At 32.4% G+C, this 26,836-nt stretch overlaps 2 protein-coding genes across 2 annotated transcripts; both read left to right on the top strand.

The window, feature by feature from the left end:
- The first annotated feature begins 11,097 nt into the window (after window positions 1–11,097).
- LOC130647669 (uncharacterized) lies at window positions 11,098–21,008 on the top strand. Its single transcript, XM_057453609.1, has 3 exons — window positions 11,098–11,861; window positions 19,695–20,510; window positions 20,702–21,008. Exons 1-3 carry the CDS (start codon window positions 11,768–11,770, stop codon window positions 20,866–20,868), a joined length of 1,077 nt encoding a protein of 358 aa, XP_057309592.1. The 5' UTR covers window positions 11,098–11,767; the 3' UTR covers window positions 20,869–21,008.
- A 599-nt stretch (window positions 21,009–21,607) lies between these two features.
- Window positions 21,608–26,429, top strand: LOC130647667 (NACHT, LRR and PYD domains-containing protein 4-like). Its single transcript, XM_057453607.1, has 2 exons — window positions 21,608–21,954; window positions 22,822–26,429. Exons 1-2 carry the CDS (start codon window positions 21,747–21,749, stop codon window positions 26,100–26,102), a joined length of 3,489 nt encoding a protein of 1,162 aa, XP_057309590.1. The 5' UTR covers window positions 21,608–21,746; the 3' UTR covers window positions 26,103–26,429.
- Window positions 26,430–26,836: the final 407 nt, after the last annotated feature.

Raw genomic sequence — 26,836 nt, 5'->3', positions numbered from 1 at the left:
TGACGAATTGTTGACCGTGAGCACTACGAAATGTCTTTTCTAATGGTAATGTAAATCTATAATTTAAATATCGTTTGCTTTATAGCCAAATTCATACAACGCAGTCACATCCGTCTGAATTTACAAGTGGGGGAAATGTCATCATGGTGGCAATTTGTTAGTGTATTTTTGTACATATATCGAAAAAACACTTTGTATATTGCAATAGTATATAGTTTCTTTATGACATGACTTAGTACAAATTATAAATATGAACAGTACAAATGACGTTAGTATTTATAGCCGTGAAGAATGTTGAGAATGGTTAAAAACTATAGGTGTTTAGATATTCTTATTTTAATGTTAAAAACTTAGTGTAAATATATAAAAGCCATGGTAGAAAAATCTACTAGTACTGAAACATGGCCAGTTTGTTTGTCCGTTTTTTTTAAAATAAAATTGCTTAGTACTCTTAAAAAACTTATTGCATTTGTCCAGTTGATGGAAGCGGCTTATGTTCTCACGTCCCTGTATTTGTGTTATTCTAAAGTTAATGAATTCAATTTTGAATAATGAATATCTTCAGTGGGAACATAAGGATGTTAAAGAGCTACAGAGCTTTTGGAATGAAAGCAGTCGCCACATACGTTGATTTCGAAAGACGAAAACTTCTAGGAGCGTAACTTTTAAAATCATGAACTTTAGTCGTCAAAATATGCAACAAACCTTTCATTATGGACTGGTCACAATTTTTTGTTTTGGACTGTTTAACGTGACACTTAAGAGCACAACATTCCTTAATTAAAAACCAACAATAACTGATGCTTTTGTTCTGTCATGGTTGTAAACGCCATCTTGATTCGTTAAAGGTTTGGCTGCCCGGTTTGCAAACGGGACAGACTATTTGCAAGCCTGTCAGTAAAGCAAAACCTATCCGGTATAAATCGCTTCAATTTCATAATAATATGTTAACAGAATTACACTTTTTTTAAATCTTTGCTAGGATTGTGGAGTTTCATTGTTTCATTCTTTCGAAAAAACACCACTGGCTGGATTCCAGATGGTTGTTCAAAAGCTTGCATGGTTAATCATTACGAAAGATAAAGTTTAAGAATTTCAAATATATCTGTTGCACATAAATAGATAGGTGTTAAGAACTTTTAAAAAACAAAAACATTAGATGATAAAATCTTTTAAAAAATTTTAATCCTCTTTAATCAATATCAGTACAATTCTATCATTTAATAAAGCACTGCGGTGTATTATCATTAACTGGTTATCAACATTATTAATAAATTATGGGTCGAGCATTACGTCCTGACAGATTTGTAGCTAAATCACCATCAGCAACAAAGGAAGTTATATTCTTTTGCTATTTTACATCAAGAAGATCTTTCCTATTTTGTCTATTTCAATTTGTGTATGTATAAGTGTAGTTATCTCTATATTAATAAGCCAGTTCCGTGTGTCTGTAACAGGCAAAGTTGATATCGTCATTTTCCTTTGATGTCGCCGAAAAAAATCTTTGATGTTGCCGAAAAAAATATGTCTTCTTTGTCTTGAAAAGCCGCGAGTTTTGTGTGGTTTGTTAAATGAAGTTCTAGCACAAAGTAACGGAAATTGTGTTTGCAAAAAAGATGGCTGTCCTTTTTAAGCATTTGTCTTCTCTTGCCTTCAAAATAAATCTTTGCAAAAGCATTTAAAAAGGGGCATGGTATATAAATGAAGTATAGAAAGGTTTGTTTATGTTTTTTAAAGTTTTGATGATATTATTGATGCGAGACATGTTTGTTAGCTAGCATCAACCACACCAACAACAACTAGCTAGGTAGCTAGGAATTTATAAGTATGTAGCCATGTTCTTTATACCTAGCTAAGTCTCCAGTTTATATTTAAGTGACCAGCTATTAGCTGCTGTAGCTACCTTATGTTAGCTTCAGTTTTATGTTGCTTTTTACATGTAAGCTAATCTTAGTGGTCTTTGCTAAGAATGTGACTGTAACTTATTTTAATTGACATTTTAAGCTTAAATTAACAAGCCACAACAACTTTTAAAAAAGTATTACATAATATTTAAGAAGAGTTTAAGGACTGTTTTTAAGCAAATAATGTATTTTTCACAATTTGTGTATGCAAATAATGTATTTTTCACATTTTGTGTAACTAAACTTATATATATACATCGGTTACATGCAATATGACGAAACGATTTTTATTTAACATGTAGTAATTCTGGTACCTTAAGTGTAGTGATTTTTGTTGTTCTAGATGTTCTGACTAAAATGTTTTTGTTTATGGCATTTTGTCTCAATTAAGAAAAGTTTCAACTTTTTTGAGGGAGTACAACACCGAAAAAACTTGTGTTTTTTTTATATTTTGTATAAATTCTTACCGGGCAGGACTCTGTACAACATACCGAAATGACTGATCCCTCTCTATTTATAAATTTGATGCGTTCCAAATCACAGTTTTTTGAAATTTTGGGTAATATTTAATGAGTACAAGATGCAAATACTGATTTTTGTTGAATCAGAAGTATTTCCTACAACCATTCTTTTTTTACACTTTTGTGGAGAAAAAGTGTATGCAATATCATCAGAATAACTGATTTTGTTGCAAACTGTTTTTCTTTTTCACATTTTGGATAAAGGGCATATATCAATAGACATATATATATATACCAAAATAATTAAATTCTGCAAACTTTGATTTTGTCGCTCACCTCTCATCTTTTATATTTTGATTAAACTTTTGAGGAAAACCATAGGAATTATTTAGAATTTGTATTTTGTGTTGCAAATTTTGTGCAAAAATTTAACTGTTGTGAGGGAGGACCATATGCAAGTATATATACTAAAAATAATAATTTGATATTCTACAAGTTGTATTTTTGTATGCACTTAAATGACTGCTTTTTCTGAGTTGAATTTGATGGGTTTCATATCAATTTGGTGGAAGATTTTATGGGTGAAGACAATATAGAACATGCCAACTGAACTGATTTTTGTTCATATTTTGATTTGCTCCTCATAAACCTTTGTGTTCTACATTTATTGTAAACTTTTGTGAGGAAGGACCATATAATAGACCATATAATACAATGTTTTCAAAATAATGATTTTTGTTGATTTGAAATTTACTCCTTGATCATTGCTTTTTCCACATTTCAGTTTAAAATTTTTGGTAAAGTCAGTACGGATCATGAGACAATAAAATTGTTTTTTTAACCGGTTAATTTTTACATTTTGTGCATATTTTTGCGGGAGAGGATGGTATGCAACCGAATAAATGATTTTTCAAAGTTTAACTTTTTGTTTTTTGGTGTTTTGGGTTTGTTTAAGTTTGGCTTTTTTATGTTGTTCAGGTTGTATTGTTGTATAAGCATTTAGGAAAAAGACAATGTTTAAAATGCATAAAGAACTTATTTCATAGATCTGTGCTTACTGTTGCAAGCCTTTCTTTTCAACATTTCAGATTAAAATATTGAAGGTTTTCAACATAATCACATAATAAGATGTATACATATTTGAGATGTGTTATTTCTGACATTATTATTATTGTTGTCGTAACTGTCTGGGTTGTGACTGTCAATGTTGTAACTTTCTACTAACTAGATTTTACACCTTGCACGCCGTTGTTTTTCATATTTTGTCTGAAGTTTTGTTGGGAGGATTTCATGCGATTTGACATTTGATATTTTTTGTTAGATTTTAAGAACTTTTTTGTTAAATTATGACTTATATACTTTCTTTTTATGCATTTTCAGATTATTTTTTTTAGTAAAAGGCATATTCAATATACTGAAATATTTGCTGATGTCATCAAAATTCAAATGACAGAACTTTTCAATTGTTTTTCTGCCTAAGTGCATTTTTCCACGGGCTTTATCGACTAGTCTATATAATAATACGCCAGTTCTGTGTGTCTGTAACAGGCAAAGTGGATATGTTCATTTTCCTTTGATCTTACCGAAATTTTCTTTGAAGTAACCGAAAAATGCATGTCTAATATGTTAAATTTTCTAACGTTACGGCGCGACGTCAATAACACTACTTTAACGCCAATATCCTATATTAAATTAATGAACCCATTACAGTGCACCTAAAACTTTGAGGCCAAATAACTTGGAAACAAGGTGGTGGCGTCAATGATTTTTTACCGCGTGGGTAACTAGGGACCACCTAGGATCAATTTGGGTAATTTTTTCAAACCTGGGTTCCCGAATTCGTTTCAGAATAGACGGGTTAATGACGTCATCAAAAAACCTTTAAACCCTAATATCTCTGCAACCGTTTGTCAAAAGTACATGATCCTATACATTTTCTTGATCAGCGTTTCAAGATCTATACGATGAAGGCAACAGGTATACAAATTTCTAAAAAAAATTTAGGGGTTTTCCATTGCTGACGTCAGCAAAATTTTTAAAACCTTATATATCTTTGGGAGTTTGTCGAAAGCATATGATCCTATACATTATTTTGATCAGCGTATTAAGTTCTACACATTACAGGCAACGAATAAATCTCTTATATTAATACAGAGCACGGTCATTCAGTTCCACTCGTACACGGGAAATTCAGTCTGCGCATGCGCTAACTTTTTAAATCTCAAAACGCAAAAATTCCGTGGCAATGATGACGTCATAATCTCGACATACCTGACTTAACATGCTAAATTACAAGGCATGGTGCTAAAATATTGTTTAATTTGTATTTTATTATAATAAGTGTGGCCAAGGCTCCGTATAAACACTGAAAACGACGGGTTTGCTTTTGTTGTGGCAACGTAAACGAAAGGGTTTATTTATCCGACAAATTTGCAGAATTCCTATATTCTACCAAAATTTGAGAGAGAACTAAAGTTTTTTACCCAGTAAAGTATATATATTTTGAAAAGCTACGGGATTTGTCTTTCCGCTGCAAAAAACCTTATTTTGCTTACATTTTTTTACTAAAAGTTTTTAAGCATTTTCCACGGTAAGGGTGTTTGGCCAGCTAGCCTCCTTGAATATCAACAAACATGGCCAACAGATCGACATGCAAAAAGTTCTATAAGTCTTAGATAATCAAAAAAGGTTAAATTAATCTCATTATTACATTTAACAGTTCTTTTGATTTCACTCTGATTTGCAAAATTTAAGTATGAAAGTGTGGTAGATCAAGAATACCTAGATACAGTGTAGCAGGCCATTGGGTAGCTAGCCATAAATGCTAGGACAGGGAAAAAATGCAGCAAAACCTTAAGATATAGCAGATTGATATAGGTGGCCACACATTTGCATTATCTTCAATGTAATAGCACATGGGTTAATTTTTGGCCAAAGAATACAAGTCTTAAATTTGGATGAAATAAGAACATGTTTTAAGAGCACTCCAAGAGGCTAAGTGGCAGTTTCGGTTTTATATATAGCTAGCTCTGGCTGTTAATTAAACTGTGGAAAAATAAACCAAATAAAGCCTTTTGAATGCTTTGAACAATAAGTACTGCCACGCTTTTGCTGTTAAGTGCAAAATGTCATATTTAGGGGCTGTTCATATCAAATATTTCCTCGGATAGCGGGGAAATATTTCAGCATAATATAATTTTTACTTTCTGCTCATATGGCATGGGCGAGAAAACTTTTCCTCAGGTGAGAAAATACCATGTGATAAGTTTCTATTGTTTATTGTGATAAGAATCTATTGTTTATTTTTAAAAATTATGCCCAATCGACATAAATTTCTCGCCTGCTGAGGAAACTTCTGTTTTTTGGTAGCCTCTTCAGTTCCTATTGGTACTGCTATCAACGAGGGTCCTGCGAAGGGGGTCCTAGCGCATTTAAAGCTCCCATTTGAGCTACGAAAGTCGTGCAAGCACAGCAATCGCTCAACTAGACAACCGCCTAAGATATCAATCCTATTCTCATGCTGAGCGCTAAGCAGAAAGGATAGATTCACACTTTTATAGTCTCTGGCATGACTCGGCCGGGGTTTGAACCCAAGACCTCCCGCACTGAAAGCGAACGCTCTACCACAAGGCTATCAGTCGGTCATCAGTTGGTAGGCGGGTAAATGTTTTCTCTCATATGAACGCAACTAAATTTTGTTAAGAGTTTGTTAACAACCCGAGATCTTGACTTCATATCATGCTGAAACATTTACCCGGTTCCCGAGGAAATATTTCCCCTATGAACATGCACCTTAGGACTCGTGAAGAAAAGTCTATTTCATTTAGCAAACATGAAAATAAAAACTGTACATTAACATAATTCTTTAAATAAGTCTTCCAATAAGAACCATATAATGTGCATAGTAGTTGTGTTTGCAACAAAAAGTATCCCAAACAATTGAAACCATACAAGGAGTAATCCATAAACAATTTAACAGGTTGTTGATGCCACATGGATACTAATAAAATTATGACAGTGGATTTTTAATATTTACATTACCTTAACAGAATAAATTTTGAAATAAATTTTTTGCCTTGGATTTTCTTTAAATGTATTTCATAGACATTTCATATTGACTGGAATGTTAAGCTTGTGCAGGTAAAAAAGACGTGCATATAAATTGTATAGGAGCAAATATAAAATTAAGTTATTTTAAGCGAAGTATATTTAATCACTTATTCGCGAATGTAAATACTCATTATTTCGCTATTTTTTTCCTAGCGGAACTTTTCCCCCGTGAAACTTTGAAAGTTCTTGTTCAAGGGGTTTTGGCAAAAAACAAATTAATTTTTCAATGATGCTCTAAGGAATATTTTCTGTGAAAATCATTAGCTTTTGTATAAAATATACTTATTATATATACTTATTATAATAATACTTATTAATGAAATGCAATACTTTTTTGCAACAAAAGCCCACAGGGGTCAAGAGGTTCCACAAAATCATTTTTTCCACAATACACCTCTTCACAGTTTAAGTCGTTTACTTATGTTCTGTATTAAAAAAAGGAAGTAAACAGAGTGAATTTAATAGTTATTTATTTATTTATTTATTTTCCATCAGATAGTATGATAATAATAATAATAAAAATTATTCATGCAAACTCATTAAAATCACCTAATGGAGGAATAACCACCACGAATAAGGCTTTGACCATATGCATTATGAATATTTCTCATTTTCTAAAGCCTTCTTAATTCATTACAGTTAATTCTTTTCTTTTTAATTCTCAATAAGACGTGGTAACAAAAGAAAGACTGTGAAACTGTGAACTCGTGTATTAGCATCTCTCGACACTAGGAATCGTAAATCCGAAATTTAGGTAAGAAATAGAATAACACGTCATAATTGGTGATAAACAATTGTAAACGCAATAAAATAGTTCTATTCACACTATATTTTTTAAACAACACAGTGTACTACACTCCTTATTGACTACCCTTAGGTATTTTACTTTAAGGCTACCATGTTTATGCACAAAGTTGTAAAGCTATACACAGTACTTTAGTCATAATAACAATGTGTTGCTAGGAGAGCAGAGGCCCAGCATTGAAAAGATTTATAGCTAGCTACAGGCCACCAAAATATCTTGACTTTGAAGGCAAATTTTTCAGAGCAAAAAAATGTAAGCACCAGGACGTTGATTTCTTCTGGTAATACGATGTTTGAAATTAATAAAAATAACTATGAATAGGCTTGGAAAACTTTAGAATGTTAGTTTTAGGCATTTTTATATGCTCCTTTTGCCCCTGTCGGAAAAAAATACGTTCTTGACAATGAAATGTTCTTCTTTCGTTTTTTTGCTTTTCGCCATAGCCACCAACAATTTTTTTGTCTTCGCCAACATGTTATCAAACATTATAAAATTAAAACAAACGCTTTGTAGTCATGAAAGTCAGCCTTTTTTCAAAATCAGTGGAGCATCCAATTTGTAAAACAATGTTTATCAGGCATGCGACGATGTCTACCATCTTGAAAAAATTACAAAATATTTCGCGAATTTTGCGCACGCGCATTCTGAATTTCACATTCTGAATGAACGTGAGAGACTGTGTCTGTTTGTAACAGGCAAAGTGGATATGCTTATTTTCTTTTGATGTAGCCGAAAAAGTTATGTCTCAAATGTTAAAATTTCTGACGTTATGGCGCAACGTCAATTACACTACTTTAACGTTAATATCTTATACTAAATTAATGAAACCATTACAGTGCACCTAAAACCTTGAGGCCAAATAACTTGGAAACGAGGTGGTGACGACAATGATTTTTCACCGCGTGGGTAACTAGGGACCACCTAGGACCAATTTGGGTAAGTTTCCCAAACCATTGGTCCCCGAATCCGTTTCGGAATGGACGGGTAGATGACGTCATCACAAAACCTACAACCCCCAATATCTCTGCAACCGTTTGTCAAAAGTTCATGTTCCTATACATTTTCTTGATCAGCATTCCAAGATCTATACGATGAATGCAACGGGTGTACGAATTTGTAAAGAAATATTTTTTGCAACTTTTGGTAGGGACTTTGCTGACGTCAGCAAAATTTTTACACCCTTATGTCTCCTTAGGCGATTGTCAGACACATACGATACTATACATTATTTTGATCAGCGTTTCAACCCCTACACATTACAGACAACAAATTACTAAATTTCACCAATTCTCTTTTTGTTTATGCACTGCTGACATCAGCAAAAGGTCTAAAATAACCAATTTTTACATTGTCCCCCTGCCTAAGTGGATTTCTCCACAGGCCTTATCGACTAGTCTCTATAATAATACGCTAAGTGTGTCCGTCTGTCTGTGACAGGCAAAGTTGATATCGCCATTTTCCTTTGATGTTGCCGAAATTCTCTTTGAAGTCGCCGAAAAGATTATGTCCATTTTGCTAGCGGGTTTACTTTGTTTACATCACGTGATGAAAACGACTCAATTTGATTTGCTGAGATAAATTTAACGGCTAACTTTCGAAAAATGGTGTCCTCTCGCCACCAAAAAACCCACAAAAGAACAATCTTGAAAAAAGTAAAATAAGTGGTTGAATAAAGCATAATTAAAAAGAAAAAAGTCCAAGTGAAGAAGTAGAAAAGTGAAGTTGGAAGTGAAAGTGGAGCTACGTGGAGCTAGAAGTAAAGTAAATTTAGAAGTATAAAATAAAGGCCACCAAAAAAAGCACAGAAGAACGATCCCTTTACCTTGAAAAAAAGGGAAAAAGTGGTTAAAAAAGCATAGCTATGTATTTAAAAAGAAAAGAGACCAAGGGAAGAAGTAAAAAAGTGAAGTGAGAAGTGGTGCTAGATGTAAAGTAAAGTTAGAAGTAGAAAACAAAGGCTAGAGTTTAAAGTGGATTTGAAATCACAAATAGTAAGAACTTTGATATTTTTAGACATTTGGTTTTTATGTCAGTGGATCAAGCAGACTCGCATTTCCCAGGAAAAGCCACATTTTTTTATATTTTACCGCGTATGTAGCCATAACTGTTTACGTTTTGTTGCATAATTTATGTGCCCTGGCGCGTAACTAATGTATTGTACTAAAATTCGAAATGCTACATAAAGCTGTTGGCTGACTAAAAAACGGAAAACTTTGTTTTGTTGAACTGTAATGTTACTAATTTTACATTACTATTGATTCTCTTTATATGTGTTTTACTAAGCATAAATAGCTAGCTTTAGTTTTAGCTAAGTGTTCCAAGTTTAAGTATATTTGACTGGGTGTCTTAGCTACTGTTAGCTAGCTAATGTTAGCCAGCAAGTCCAGCTCCCCATCCCACGGCTAGCTCTAACCTATGACTTCTGTTGTTATTCCTCTTCTTTAATTATCTATAGCTAACTACTATAGTTTCCCAATTTCTCTTCTTTTATGAGCAATTATGATGTAACAAGCTAGCTCGCTACCTACAAAATCTTTCAAAGACTTGAACATTTGCAGGATAGTATTTTTATGCCAATAGAGTATAGATGAATTCCGTTGTTTACATTTTCAGTGGTAAGCTCTTTCGGCTTTGGCATTTGCGTGGCAGGGAAAAAGATTGGGGTGCGAGGTGAAGCAAAGTAATTATCACTTCATTTCTTCAAACGAGGCATTCTTAATGAATTCAAATAAATCAGAACCCATCAACTTACACTCGATAATAGTTTATAACCTCAACGATGTCCCGTTAGAAGAAATCCACAGTAAAAGACCTTTTCTTCACCAAATCCTAGCATCTTTTTACCTGCCACCCAAAAGCCAGAGCCAAGGAGCTTACCGCTAAAAAGTAAACAAATGACGTTCCGCTGAAATTCATCTATAATTTTTTTCACATTACCTGTGCAATTTACAAGGGGACCACATGCAATATGACAATTGGAACGAATTTTATAGAATTTAAAGTGTGTGTGTTAAGTTATTTATTATTGTTTTGTTTCTTATTTTGTAATCTAATGGGTGATGACTGTATGGACTGAAATGACTGATTTTTCTAGATTTTGATATGTTTCATAACCTTTTTGTGGAAGATTGATGGGTAATGGTAACATACGACATGCTGAATGAAATTTGTTTTTTCAGATGTGTTTCTCAAAAACCGATCTGTTTTACATTTTGTGTAAACTTTCGTTTACGAACCGTATACAATGTTTCCAAAATAATGATATTTGTTATTTCAAGTTTATTCTTTGCTCATTGATTTTTTTACATTTAGGTTTAAAATTGTTGGAAAAAGGGCAGTACGGAACTAAAAAGGAAAATTTTTGTGTTCTTAACTGGTTGATTTTTACATTTTGTGTAGATTTTTGTGGGAGAGGATGGTATCCAACCAAAATGACTGATTTTTCTAGATTTAAATTTGATGTTTTCGAAAATATATGGCTTTTTCATATTTTTGTATAAGCTTTTAAGGGAAAGACAATATTTGTTGATTTGTGCTAACTCTTGCAGGCCTCTTTTTTAACATTTGAGAGTAAAATACCGAGGGTTTTCAACATAATCACTTATAAGATGTACATATTTTAGATGCGTTATTTCTGACATTGTTATTATCCGTGTTGTGACTGTCGGTGTTGTAACTGTCGGTTTTGTGAGTATTGGTGTTGTGAGTGTCGATTTTGTGAGTGTCGATTTTGTGAGTATCGTTGTTGTAACTTTTTTTTAACTAGATTTTACACCTTCCAAGCTGCTCTTTTTGATTTTGTGTAAGATTTGTGTGGAGGATTTAATGCGATTTGACATTTGACATTTTGTGTAAGATTTTAAAAACAATTTTTTTTTATATATGCACTACTGACGTCAGCAAAACATCTAAAGCAACCTATTTTTCATTGGCCTTTTGCCTAAGTGGATTTTTCCACGGGCCTTTTCAACTAGTACATATAAATATTAAGATAGGCAAAATAAGAAAAGTTTCGAAGTGAATGACAGACAACTTACAATAATATTGTAACTTGTCTGTCATTCCTAAAAACACTTAAAAACACCACGATACGACAAAGGGAAACGTTAATATAATGTTATAACAGTATATTATTCTGGTGAGCAGAATTTAATCTTCAGATAATTTCATCAAAAAGCTAGAGAAGACTTGTGTTAATTGAAAAAGGCTTCATTCAGCTAAAGTCATTCATTGGAATTTTTTTATTCATAAACTCCACCACTTATGTAAATACCCTTCTATATCTGATCTACAGTCACTGCAACCAGGTTACCAGTGTCTCTTACGTTATTTGTCACTCTGTAACACAAAACTAAAAAAAAGGCTAAGAACGAGATTCTTTTCTTGTTTAATAATTTATACATATTCTTAGATGAAAATTGTGAGGTAAAAATGTGATTTACTTTTTTAAATGTTTAAAAGTTATTCTATAAAATAAAGATTTGTGTATGAATGGACGCCCATTGCATAACAGAGTACAGCATATGAAATTTAAATTTCAGAAGGAGAAAAAGAAGAAGAAGATAGTTTTTGTTTACCAAGGTAGTTTTTGTTTTCATATACACAACATAAGTAAGATAATAAATAGTAACGCATTGGCGCTTGTAGAAATGTAACGAGGCTAAATGGAATGTGCTTGTTTTCTTTACTGTACGTTCTTGCAGAGGATATTGCTTTACATTTTATTAACTTGAACTTTTTGTTGTGTTGTTTCGTGGAAAACGTGTTTTGCATTTTACTTATTAATATAACGGCTTTTGTGAAAGTATTTTTTAGCATGTTTGATAATTCAGGCTTTCAAAAACTTGTTCGTTTGATCGTTTGCTAATTTTCGCAAACACGTTTGCACTGATGAATTTACGCCGTCGGATTGATTGAGCAAATATACGTTACGCAGGTGATTTTCCTAACGTAAAAAAACGGCCTTTAAACATAAACAAGAAAATACTTGCAATTTTACAATGTTCCTAATTTTCAAAATATTTGAAAGAAACAATGAAAAGAATAGTTAAAAGCTTCAGTCAGGGCACGCATTAACGCCGCATGTTTGCTTTCTCTGTTTTTTCTGGTACAGTGATCTGACAAGTTTTGAAGCTTTGTTAACTGACATAATACATTTACACATAATACATTTACATAATACATCTCAGCTTAAACATGTTCAAAAGATTTGTCGGGCTTCCATGTAGTAATTTAGGTGGAAACAGAATGCTTAAATGTCAACTTTATGTGAGCCTCAACAATTCTACAAATACGCATAACCAGAATGGACGCTGTGACGAATGACAACATGTAATAACTTGTGCTTTAGCTGCCTATTGACATCTTATACTGAACTAAGGATTCATTAGGGGGCTCATAATACACCTTTCCTGAATCAGTTTTATTTGATGTACCGCTCTTATTTGTCAAAGTAATTGACAAAACATTAACAAACCTTAATTACGGTCATTTTCACGCCCATTTTTTTTTTTTTGCAAAACGAAAAAAATCGGCGTGAAACTAATCCTATTTCGCCGTTTACATTTGAGAACACACAATGTAATCAACTTTGCAGCAGCTTGTGGTTTAATTTTGCATTTCTAAAGCATCAAATCTTGTGGCAACTCGAGCAGTAATGAATGTCTTAGTGCAAGTATGGATTGATACATGAATAGATTGAAAGCCTTAAATAAAAGTAAAGTGGTTAGAAAGCTACTTTAAGTCGTCGATAATGGTTGCTGTGGACGTTGTTAAGCAGTTTCTTTCTGCACTGGTGCGAAATCGGATGTGTAGTACAGTATAAACTGAAATTTATCGTATTGCCACCTTATTCTTAGATAAATTTTTGCTACAAAAAATGTGAAACTTTTGAAATTACGCCAATTTTTTAGGCGTTTAAGATTCCTTTTCGCACTCACGCTAATGAACATTTCCTTGCGCATGCGTGAAAATCAGTAGAACTTGCTTAAGTTAGCTATTGCTGTTTGTACTACATGCTATACAATAATATGCTTTATAAGATTATCAAGCTGGAAGAATCAACTGTATTTCTCATTTAATTCATGTAACAGATATACGTCTATCAAAATTCACACAATACAGCAGTGCGAATCTTACAATCTGCATTATTATATAGATGATTAGAAAAATTGAAGGTGTCCAACAACTGCAGTATAATGTGACATTTAAAATGTAAATCTACTAAAATTACTTGCTCTGACTCTCCGACAATGCGAAAAGTATTCGGAAAGAAGTTTACCAAAGCATTTCAAAATACATCTCACCCTTAAAATTTATATCATTCAAAATGTTACATTCAGAAAAAAGCTGATCGATGTCAAACACTCAATATATATATCTACTAATCTGTATATCTCTTAAAATGTCCAACAAAATAGAAGGTGTCTACCAACCGCTATGTAAAAAGCTAAATCTGCTTTATCATGCCAAAAGTACACCACGGAAAATAGTGTACCAGTCAAGTAAGTCATACAAGAAAGTTTATACAAAGTTTCCACACGTACAGTTTGTAACACGTCACACAAAAATTACCTATTTAGTCTAATGCATACGGCAACCCTTCTATTCCAAAGCTTTAAACGGAATATTTTAAATCAACAGCTATTAACTCATAAAATAGAAAATAAAAACTTAAATCATTTCGACATATTGTATGTATACCGCAATATTTCAATCCAAAATCTTGAAGGAACTATTTGCCAAACAGACCCAAACTCATATTCAAGAAAATCAATAATTTTGATTTTAGGTATCAAGAAAGTAGTGCAAACGTGCCGTGCATGATAACAATGCAACATTTTTGAATTTAAAAATCGGATATATTTCAAAAGATTGTAACGTAACAGATGTAAACATTGATTTAAGTTTTCTTACATTTGGTTATGTTTAGAATAAAGACAACAACACTGAATCACCACACACTGTAGCGTTAAAAACAGTAATAACGGAAAATTACTTTTTACAGTTTATATAAAATTCTTCTCTAGGATATACAAGCTGTTTTTTATAAGAATAGTGTGTTTCAGTTTCAGCCTCAATGTTCTTAGCTTTTTGGACAAATACTTTCCTCATTATTCTTAATATGACTATAGTCTGAAAATACATAATGACTTAAAAAATAAAGCCTGCTATACGTTACTATAGCTAATGGTAATTTCTACAACAACCTATTGCTTGGACAGAAAAAAGTTCAGTTTGTTTCATTATACAATAAAAAAGAAAACTTCTGATCAATTTTGTGAGTTATATAAATGTTCCTATTTAGAACAAACAATCAAGCTTAAAAATTTTCCTAGGATATTTTTTTTGCTTCTGACCCTTTGTTCAGAGTAAGTTCTTACAAAAAAGTGCTTGAAGAAAAATGTTCTACCTCAAGACACAACAAAAAACTTTTTGTTTAAGAGAAAATTTTTGCTCTGAAAGTTGAAACGGTTGAAAAATCGATATACATCCAACTTTATTTCTCTAACAAATAATCTAAACAACACACCTGCCTTTCTTTCGCTTTCTCAGTAGGTAGATGCTAGAGTTCTCTGGATAAAAGTTCAATCAGTTTTTTACTTCAAATACTATGCTTCGCTTCAACGCAAAGAGAATAAATTGGACGAGTATAAAATTGTTTGATACTTTTTCAATCAATTCTCTTTGTGTTACTATATCATCGTACGTTTTTGTTTTTTTTAAATATTTCTAACTAACAACACAAATTTCGTTCGACAACAACAGTTTGTTTTTTACATTTTAGATCCGAATTACATTAAAAAAAACTAGATTATTTGCGACGTTTCGGGTGTTTCACACACCCATTTTCAAGCAAACAAAAACGCACAAAGTTATCCTAAGTATATACAAGTTTAACAGTAACCATAATTACAGATTAAATACTAATTGTATAAATACAATGGAGCAGATCTAATGTTGTTATTCAACTGGGGACTATCCCGCATTATGAACAAACTCTCTTTAATGTCTAGCAAATACCGGTTCTTACCCCTAGATTCATATTAAAATCCGATGGATTTTCTATAAAAGGACGCAACCTCGGTCCCGGAACGCCAAAATGGAAAATGTAGCAGAACAAAAAGCTTTATGCTAACCTCATGATAAGTAAACATTGGCATGCCTTGTTTGAAAAAACTTTTTTCAGGATTAATTTGAAAAAGAGACAACCTTTTTGCATTGATTTTCTTATTTCAGTTCATAAACAACTTGTTTTCTTGAAATACGGCGCGCACATAGTAAACCGGGCATAAAATTAAATTATTTTACCGTACCGCTTTTTAAATAAACAACACATAAACCCCGTGTAGCAATTTTTTCTAGCTTACTAAATTTTAGCGTAACGCCACGCTTTGGGAAGAAAATGCGTGAGCTCTGACAAAATGACGAATAATTTCTGTGCCGTGAACTCACATAGTCACTCACACAAACGTATTATTATATCGACTAATCGATAAGATAATTTTGCTGACGTCCGCAAAGAGCTGCAAAAACACACCAAAATGTTTTTCAGAATTTTATATACCCGATGCCTTCATCGTATAGATCTTGAAACGCTGATAAAATGTATTGGATCATGTATCTTTGACAAACAGTTGCAGTGATATTGGGGTTTGACGTCATCAACCCGTCCATTCCGAAACGGATTCAGGGACCCAAGTTTGGGCAACTTTCCAATATTGGTTCCAGGTGTTCCCTAGTTACCCAAAAAATTTAACATTTGAGACATAAGTTTTTAGGTGACATGAAAGGAAAATGAACACATTCACATTGCCTGTTACAGACAGACAGACACAACACACACACACACACACATACACTGTGTATAATTATTAAGATACTAGTCGATAAGGCCCGTGGAAAAATCCACTTAGGCAGAAAGACAATGGAAAAGTAGGTTGTTTTAGATTTTTTGCTGAAGTCAGCAGTGCAATTACAAAAATATTTGGCGAAATTTAGTTTATTCGTTGCCTGTACTATGCAGATGTTAAAACGCTGACCAAGAAAATGTATATGATCATATCTTTTTGATAAGCAGTTAATGAGACATAAGGGTTTTAACATTTTGCTGATGTCAGCAATCGCCAGTCAAACCCCCCAAATTTTTTTTTTTAGAAATTTGTATACCTGCTGCCTTCATTGTATAGGTCTTGAAACGCTTATCAAGAAAATGTATAGGATCGCGTATTTTTGACAAACGGTTGCAGAGTTATTAGGATTTAAAGGTTTTTCGATGACGTCATCAACCCGTCCATTCCGAAACGGATTCGGGGACCCAGGTTTGGGAAAATTACCGAAATTGGTCCTAGTTGGTCCTTAGTTACCCACGCGGTGAAAAATCATTGACGTCACCACCTCGTTTCCAAGTTATTTGGCCTCAAAGTTTTAGGTGCACTGTAATGGCATCATTAATTTAATATAGGATATTGACGTTAAAGTAGTGTTATTTTCGTCGCGTCGTAACGTCAGAAAATTTAACTTATTAGACATGTATTTTTCGGCAACATCAAAGGAAAATGAAGACATCCACTTTGCCTGTCACAGACACACCTAGCGTATTATTATAGAGACTAGTCGATTAGGCCCGTGGAAAAATCCACTTAGGCAGAAAAACAATTGAAAAGTTCTGTCATTCGAATTTTGATGACATCAGCAAACATTTCAGTATATTGAATATGCCTTTTACTAAAAAAAATAATCTGGAAATGCATAAAAAGAAAGTATATAAGTCATAATTTAACAAAAAAGTTCTTAAAATCTAACAAAAAATATCAAATGTCAAATCGCATGAAATCCTCCCAACAAAACTTCAGACAAAATATGAAAAACAACGGCGTGCAAGGTGTAAAATCTAGTTAGTAGAAAGTTACAACATTGACAGTCACAACCCAGACAGTTACGACAACAATAATAATAAGGTCAGAAATAACACATCTCAAATATGTATACATCTTATTATGTGATTATGTTGAAAACCTTCAATATTTAAATCTGAAATGTTGAAAAGAAAGGCTTGCAACAGTAAGCACAGATCTATGAAATAAGTTCTTTATGCATTTTAAACATTGTCTTTTCCCTAAATGCTTACAATACAACTTGAACAATATAAAATAGCCAAACTTAAACAAACACAAAACACCAAAAAACAAAAAGTTAAACTTTGAAAAATCATTTATTCGGTTGCATACCATCCTCTCCCGCAAAAATATGCACAAAATGTAAAAATTAACCGGTTAACAAAACAATTTTTTGTCTAATGATCCGTACTGACTTTACCAAACATTTTAACCAGAAATGTCGAAAAAGCAATATGCAAGGAGTAAATTTCAAATCAACAAAAATCATTATTTTGAAAACATTGTATATATATATGGTCCTTCCTCACAAAAGTTTACAATAAATGTAGAACACAAAGGTTTATGAGGAGCAAATCAAAATATGAACAAAAATCAGTTCAATTGGCATGTTCTATATTGTCTTCAGCCATAAAATCTTCCACAAAATTGATATGAAACCCATCAAATTCAACTCAGAAAAAGCAGTCATTTAAGTGCATACAAAAATACAACTTGTAGAATATCAAATTATTATTTTTAGTATATATAATTGCATATGGTCCTCCCTCACAACAGTTAAATTTTTGCACTAAATTTGCAACACAAAATACAAATTCTAAATAATTCCTATGGTTTTCCTCAAAAGTTTAATCAAAATATAAAAGATGAGAGGTGAACGACAAAATCAAAGTTTGCAGAATTTAATTATTTTGGTATATATATGTCTATTGATATATGCCCTTTATAACAATATTTCAATCCAAAATTTGAAAAAGAAAAACAGTTTGCAACAAAATCAGACATTCTGATGATACTCCACAAAAGTGTAAAAAAAGAATGGTTGTAGGAAATACTTCTGATTCAACAAAAATCAGTATTTGCATCTTGTACTCATTAAATATTACCCAAAATTTCAAAAAACTGTGATTTGGAAAGCATCAAATTTATAAATAGAGAGGGATCAGTCATTTCGGTATGTTGTACAGAGTCCTGCCCGGTAAGAATTTAAACAAAATATAAAAAAAACACAAGTTTTTTCGGTGTTGTACTCCCTCAAAAAAGTTAAAACTTTTCTTAATTGAGACAAAATGCCATAAACAAAAACATTTTAGTCAGAACATCTAGAACAACAAAAATCACTACACTTAAGGTACCAGAATTACTACACGTTAAATAAAAATTGTTTCGTCATATTGCATGTAACCGATATATATAAGTTTAGTTACACAAAATGTGAAAAATACATTATTTGCATACACAAATTGTGAAAAATACATTATTTGCTTAAAAACAGTCCTTAAACTCTTCTTAAATATTATGTAATACTTTTTTAAAAGTTGTTGTGGCTTGTTAATTTAAGCTTAAAATGTCAATTAAAATAAGTTACAGTCACATTCTTAGCAAAGACCACTAAGATTAGCTTACATGTAAAAAGCAACATAAAACTAAAGCTAACATAAGGTAGCTACAGCAGCTAATAGCTGGTCACTTAAATATAAACTGGAGACTTAGCTAGGTATAAAGAACATGGCTACATATTTATAAATTCCTAGCTACCTAGCTAGTTGTTGTTGGTGTGGTTGATGCTAGCTAACAAACATGTCTCGCATCAATAATATCATCAAAACTTTAAAAAACATAAACAAACCTTACAGAAACCTTTCTATACTTCATTTATATACCATGCCCCTTTTTAAATGCTTTTGTAAAGATTTATTTTGAAGGCAAGAGAAGACAAATGCTTAAAAAGGACAGCCATCTTTTTTGCAAACACAATTTCCGTTACTTTGTGCTAGAACTTCATTTAACAAACCACACAAAACTCGCGACTTTTCACGACAAAGAAGACATATTTTTTTCGGCAACATCAAAGATTTTTTTCGGCAACATCAAAGGAAAATGACGATATCAACTTTGCCTGTTACAGACACACGGAACTGGCGTATTATTATATAGATTGACGTAAACTTACTGATTGACGTCATGACGCTTGAATTGTCAATCAACATTTAAAAATCCATTTTTCAGCAACTTGAAAATAAATTAAACACATCCACTATGTCTGTTACAGACAGAAACACAGGACTGGCCTATTAATATAAGGCGATCAGAATAGGCATTGTTTTCTTATTCTACATATATCTCTTTAGATAACATAAACAACTATTAAGGAATTTAGGAATCAATTATATTCATTGCTAAACGAAACAACGTATTAGCAACGTAAATAGATAACAAAGATATCAACGATGTATCTTGTATTAAATATGTCTTTAGAAAAATTTACACTTACAAACCTACATTCTCTGTCTTTTAGATATGAGTCTGGAAAATTTTGTAACCTCATGTCAACAATGGCTAAGATTAGCCATGCTTATTTTGGGACCGCTCAGAAGTGCACTGTCGGATGTTCTTCACAACAATGGTGTGCCGAAACAACCAACAGATTTATATATCTTGTTAAATTCGAAAAAAAATAAACTTAAAAAGTTAAAGAAGATAGGAGTGATTACACGACCGCAATGGGAACTGTTATATCCACCTGGTAAAAGTGAAACAGATTGTAACCTCTTTGATATCACGTTGATTGTATTGCTTATTGAAGCATTGACATCAATTGCACCTAATGATGGAAATTGGCGAAATGATAATCCCCCGGATACAGACACATCTGTAGGAGCATTTTGCATTAGAGGAAGGAATATGCGAAACTACCTTAATCACTTTGCTGATATTACAACTCTTAATGGTTCTGAATTTTCTCTCAAATGGAGTGTACTGCTTAAGATATTACATGGTTTAAATTATAACCCCCCATTTAACGTTAATGATCTAAAAACAGTAAGTTTAGATCTTCAAAACAATTTATTACTACGATCAATTGTTTTGGCCAATCAAATTAAGTTAAATTATCATGACACTGAATTACATGAATTAAGAAATACCAATATGTCACTTAGAACTCAGATAACGTCGAACGTAACTAATTTGGAGGGAACGTTATTATGCATGCAAAATGAGTTATGGTGTAATTCCCTTGTAAGTGACGATCTTCTAACACAGATTAAACAAATTCACATGAATATGTCACAGATGCAGAATGATATTAGATCTATGAAAAAAGATGTAAAAGGTGTGTGTCCTTGTTTCCATTTTTTCTATTTCGTTTGTCATGTGCAAGTTTGAAATGACAAAGTTACTACAAATGTAGCTAGTTTAAGAGATATTTCTGAGTCGTTTTTCCTGTACACTGCTTTAAGGAGCTTCAAAAGGTTTTAAACATTTTCTCATTTTTCTACTAATTTCATATTTTAAAATTCAAAGGTTTATCCAATCGCACTGAACTTTTGGAAGACGATGTGTGTAAATTAAAAGACCAGCAGCAACATCAGTATAATGGTAAGCAATTCAACCCAATTAACAACAAACTGTACACACAAACTCAAGAAATGCATCTTCTGAGAAGGTCCTTCCCCCTCCTAGCTACGTAATTAAATCACGCAGATATAAGTAGTATATGTAAGCTGGCTTCGTGATAAGAGCCTTTCGATATACCACAGGCAGTAAAAAAATCCAGGTCACATCATATTTTTAGTCTCTTTACATCTGATATTGTTTTAGCCCAAAATTTAGTCAGGATTAGTCATAATGGAAAATGGCAATGGAAAACTATCTATGACAAAATTGCTACATGGTTGAAAAAATTTTCGTTAAACACGACTTTAAACCAATTACAGTTTTAGCCCAAATTTATACAAGAGAGGAAATTCAAATCGACTATTCATTTTTAGTTAGAACCAACAATTACTTTTCTTTTAAAGACTAGTTTTTTATTTTTTTTATTTATTTAATTTTATATTTATCTAATCGCACAGACCTTTTACAGGAGGATATGTGCAAATTGAAAGACGATCAACGCCAGTGTAAAGGTAAACAATCAAACCTAACTCATGAAAAACAACGAAATAAATATTAAGTACAATTTTTAACGCAGAAGCACATAATAATGAGAGTAGCTTGGTCGAGGCCGCATGAAAACTACGTCGTCGTAAATAACGTCATTGTCAATAAAAGTGTAATTAATTTTAGCAAAGAAACTAAGTTTTCAAAAATTGCAATATTCTCACGTCTCGAATTATTAGCAAGATTTAAAATTTACGACATTTTCATTTTATTGGGTTGTAACTTATTTAATTCAAACACCTGGTAAACTTTCACATATTTGTTTTAACTGAGAATTAATCGGAAAATAGCTGGTCAAACCTTACTCTCAATCTCATTCTTAACCACATTTAACCCTTCTTCTTTAGCAAGCAAAGTTGATTTTAACAACCTAACAAGCGTTCCTGCTTTAAATGTTGTTGCAAAAATGATTGGAGATGATTGGAAAGATTTGGGTAAAGGGCTTGGAATATCACAAAGTGATAATGCGGCAGAAACAACTGAAAGCAAAATGAAGGAATGTTTTGAACAAACCAAAAACCGCGTTTATTGGAAAGAATTAAAGTATGAACTTGAGATGTTGCGACGACAAGATATCATTAATGAAATCACTTCAAAAACTTTGTTTACATATGGTAAGAAATTCAATGGATACATCCAATGAATACACCTAGAATTTAAATACGTCTTTAGTTCCCACCAACGCGTTTATTATTAAACATGTGTTTATTACTAAACACATGGATGAGCCTATTTTCATCTAATTAATTTTGCAGAAAGATTATGCGTTCACACGGAAATTAATTTTTAAACGAAAGTTAAGATTTGTGACTTGTAAGTATGGATGTGGGCAGCAAGGAAATTTTTGAATTAGGTTATCTTTATTTAAATAAAATTACTAAATTTGTTAAAATATTATAAACACTAAGCCACGTCCATACCCCAATTTTTCATCTATCTATCTCCAAGCGTTCTCTTTTATTTCTTTTTCCTTATATCTATTGTCTAACCAGCTCAGACAGTGCCTCCTCTGCTACTATTCCTATTTTAGATTTCATCACGTATTATTTTGTTCGCTTTTTGTTACTGTCGTTGTTGTAAATACTCGTGCATTCTTCTCATGAAAGCTACTTTTACTTTACACATTGTCGGTAAAAACAAAAGATTTCTTTCGTGTTGAATAAACTCATGTTAAACGCATGATTTTAATATCAAAACTTAAATACATATGTTTATTGCATGTAAAATCGTCATGCGTTTATTTTTAGCATTCTCACTTGTAATTGTAACTTTCAAACTTTTAGAATAAACATATGCTTATCAATACACGCATTGGTAGGAAAGACACGTTAAGAATGAGAATGTCCAAAATTCATCTTTGTAACAGTAATATAGTAATTTCGTTTTAGAGCTATGCAAATCTTGCAAAAAAATTCTTTAATATTTATTGCTAAATTAAATCTTTTTTTTTTTTGTATTACCTTTTCCTTCTTGTCTTATAGGGTTAAAAGAATATTCCAATAAGTTAAGGGACCATTACAAGAAAACGCTATCACATTGGAATATTCCCTCTGCATTTAAGTCAGATTTTGGAAGAGAACACACAACAAAAGATCGCAAGGAAGCTTATGTTGATTTGGTAGTAGGTTCCAGGTATGGAACATATCCCAGTGATCATGAACATTTTCTAAAAACACATTCTGCTTCAAAAAAAAAGATAGAAATAAAGGATATTGTGAAAGAAAGCGATGGATGCGTTTTAATTAGAGGTATTGCTGGCATTGGGAAGACATCACTTATTGATCAACTTGTTTTTCAGTGGGCAGATGGTAAAATGTTGAATGATTTCGATTTTGTTTTCAAATTTACATGTCGTCAAATAAACACAATAACCAATACTTTCACATGGGAAGAACTTGTCAAAAGATTTTTCCCCAATGTTTATCAAGATTTCTTTAATGAGTTGCTTGAAAATAGTAGAAGAGTTTTAATAATCGTAGACGGTATTGACGAATTTCGATACCTTGATGATATCAAAGAAATTGCTGCGGGGAATCCTATGCACGAACTTGGATCTATCATGCACGATATCATATTAGAAAGGTCGTCACTACTGCCTAATAGCAAGGTGCTTGTATGCGGTCGACCGCAAGCATGTGATATAATCAAAAATTTATTTCTGACAAGTCAGCAACCAAAATTGATAGAAGTTTCTGGTTTTGATGAAAACAGCATCGGTATTTACGTCAAAAAGTTTTTTGAAAACAACACAGAAAAGATTAAATCATTGCATGTATCACTTAATGAAATCTCAAATCTTAAGGCGATGGCTCACATACCCGTTTATTTGCATATCATATGCAATGTGTACGCATCTGAAAAGAAACTCGAGGATCTTAACACAACTACAAAATTAAACATCGCAGCCTGTTTGGTATTTTTGCGTGATCATATGAGGGAATTTAAAGGTAAGAACTATTCTCTAGCCAAATTATCACAAGACCAAAATATACAACAAATGGTTAGAAAAGCATCACAATTTGCTTATAAATCGCTTCAAGAAAAAAGAATATTTTTCACCCAAGATGAGTTTGAAAATGAATGTAGCGACTGTTTAACAGCTATCGAACAATCAGGTATTATCGAGAAAGTAGAAGGTAATGATGATGGAGACTTTTTTCAGTTTAAACATTTAATTTTACAGGAATTCTTAAGCTCTGTCCATATCTTTCATGCTGCAATAGATATAAAGGTATGCATTTCAGAATATGAGAATATGCGTAATTGCCTTCCATTGGTTGCTGGATTGCGTGGAATACTTGAGGATACCTATCACGGCCCCAATTATATTAAACGGTTTGTTGAAGATATTAGAGGACCACGTGATCTTGGTTCCGTGAAATGCTTGTTCAAAGCTATAGGTCATGAATTATATTTACAGACATTTTTTGAATATCATGATGATAACGTTGATGATGTAGTAAAAGAATATTTTTTCAGTATGGGTGATTTTGTATTTGTTCGCTACCATCATCTTTTAAATCAATTGATATATTTTTTAAAAACAATTAAAGAAGTAGTACCAAAAAAACTAACACTTAGTATTGAGATGTTGGATGGTAAGTTATTACCGAATGAAATGGTTGAATTGTCACCACTACTCAGTTCTTCTGTTGCTACTACTGAGCATCTTGAAATCCTTGGCACACATTTAACCATCGACGATATTTCTTCGATATCAACAGACACAATCAAGCTAGAAAAAATAACTTTAGGGTATTGCGAATTAACCGATGATCATATCAAACAATTACAATCATGTATACCTTATTTAAAAAGTTTGTATCTTATTGACAACTACACTCTGACTGCGACCTCAATGGAACGCATATCGAACTGTGTTATAGAAGCAGTTAATAAAGATACTAACAAGCTTAAAGAATTTAAGTTAAGTTATTGCGACTTAACAGATGATCATATCAAACATCTGCAACCGTGTATACCATATTTGAAAAGTTTGGATCTGTCTGAAAACAATACTATGACGCCGACCTCAATGGAATGCATATCGGAATGTGTTACACAAGCGATTAATAAAAATACCAACAAGCTAGAAGAATTGGATTTAATGAGTTGCAAATTAACTGATGATCATATCAAACAATTGCAACCGTGCATATTTTCTTTGAAATGTTTGGGTCTGAATTTAAACTATACTCTGACGTCGACCTCAATGGGATACATATCGAAATGTGTTACAGAAGCGGCTAATAGAAATACTAACAAGCTAGAAGAGTTGAAGTTAAGTTATTGCGAATTAACCGATGATCATATCAAACATTTGCAACCCTGCATACCATATTTGAGAAGTTTGGATCTTAGTTCCAACTTTACTTTGACGCCGACATCGATGGAATGCATATCGAAATGTGTCATTGAAGCATTTAATAAAAACACTAACAAGCTAGAAGAATTGAAGTTAAGTGATTGCCACTTAACCGATGATCATATCAAACATTTGCAACCCTGCATACCTTATTTGAGAAGTTTGGATCTTAGTTCCAACTTTACTTTGACGCCGACATCGATGGAATGCATATCGAAATGTGTCATTGAAGCATTTAATAAAAACACTAACAAGCTAGAAGAATTGAAGTTAGGTAATTGCCACTTAACCGATGATCATATCAAACATTTGCAACCCTGCATACCATATTTGAAAAGTTTGGATCTTAGTTTCAACTCTACTTTGACGCCGACTTCAATGGAATGCATATCGAAATGTGTCATTGAAGCATTTAATAAAAACACTAACAAGCTAGAAGAATTGAAGTTAAGTAATTGCTACTTAACCGATGATCATATCAAACATTTGCAACCCTGCATACCATATTTGAAAAGTTTGGATCTTAGTTTAGACTTTACTTTGACGCCGACTTCAATGGAATGCATATCGGAATGTGTTACAGAAGCGATTAATAAAAATACCAACAAGCTAGAAGAGTTGAAGTTAAGTTATTGCCACTTAACCGATGATCATATCAAACATTTGCAACCCTGCATACCATATTTGAAAAGTTTGAATCTTAGTGAAAACTTTACTTTGACGCCGACATCGATGGAATGCATATCGAAATGTGTTACAGAAGCATTTAATAAAAACACTAACAAGCTAGAAGAATTGAATTTAAGTCATTGCAACTTGAACGGGGATCATATCAAACATCTGCAACTGTATATACCTTATTTGAAAATTCTGAATCTTAGGTACAATCAAACATGACGTAAAACTCAATGGATGCATGCCGCAAAAATTTATTAAAGAAACTTTCAAGAAACATACTAAAACTGCTAGACTTTTGAAAATGGACATAACAGATGATCATACCAAGGAATTGCTACATTGTAAACCGTATTTGAAAAGTTTGAGTTTATCTTACATACTTATAACATCGACCTCAGCGAAACTTGTTAAACAACCTCAGTGGAACCTGTTAAAAAAGCGCCTAACAATAAGCACTTACAAGTCAGAAGAATGTAAAAAGGATATGATATAAATTGTGTAAAGTTTTAATTCTGAATAAAATTTATTTCTTATATTACCTATACAGAGTGCATGGAAATTAAGAGTGTCAAATATACGGTTGCTAGATTTAAACATGCGCAAAAATTTTATGATTGTGGTATTTAGACATCTTTTGCTAGCTTTTGTATGACGAATTTGCTATTATTTTTTATTTGGATTAAAAAAACTGAAATAAAATTTAGAAGAGATTCTTACCGTAATGTATAGCTGCGGGTTGGGTGTTATAATATAGGCCAAAATTGGTTGGATAAAAAAAGGTTATAAATGTGAACACTTTATTGTCACAGTCGCATGGGTTTTTTTATTACTGTACTCACACATTACATAAGATTATATTCGTTCCAATTTATAATTGTTTCTGTTTCCTTTTCGGAGACGACTGCTAATGACCTTATAAAAAAGTATAGTAAAAATTGCAGGTCATGTTAAAA

Source organism: Hydractinia symbiolongicarpus, chromosome 6, assembly GCF_029227915.1.
Source record: "Hydractinia symbiolongicarpus strain clone_291-10 chromosome 6, HSymV2.1, whole genome shotgun sequence".
NCBI classification, from domain to species: domain Eukaryota; kingdom Metazoa; phylum Cnidaria; class Hydrozoa; order Anthoathecata; family Hydractiniidae; genus Hydractinia; species Hydractinia symbiolongicarpus.
This window is presented reverse-complemented; position numbering and strand designations above follow the sequence as displayed.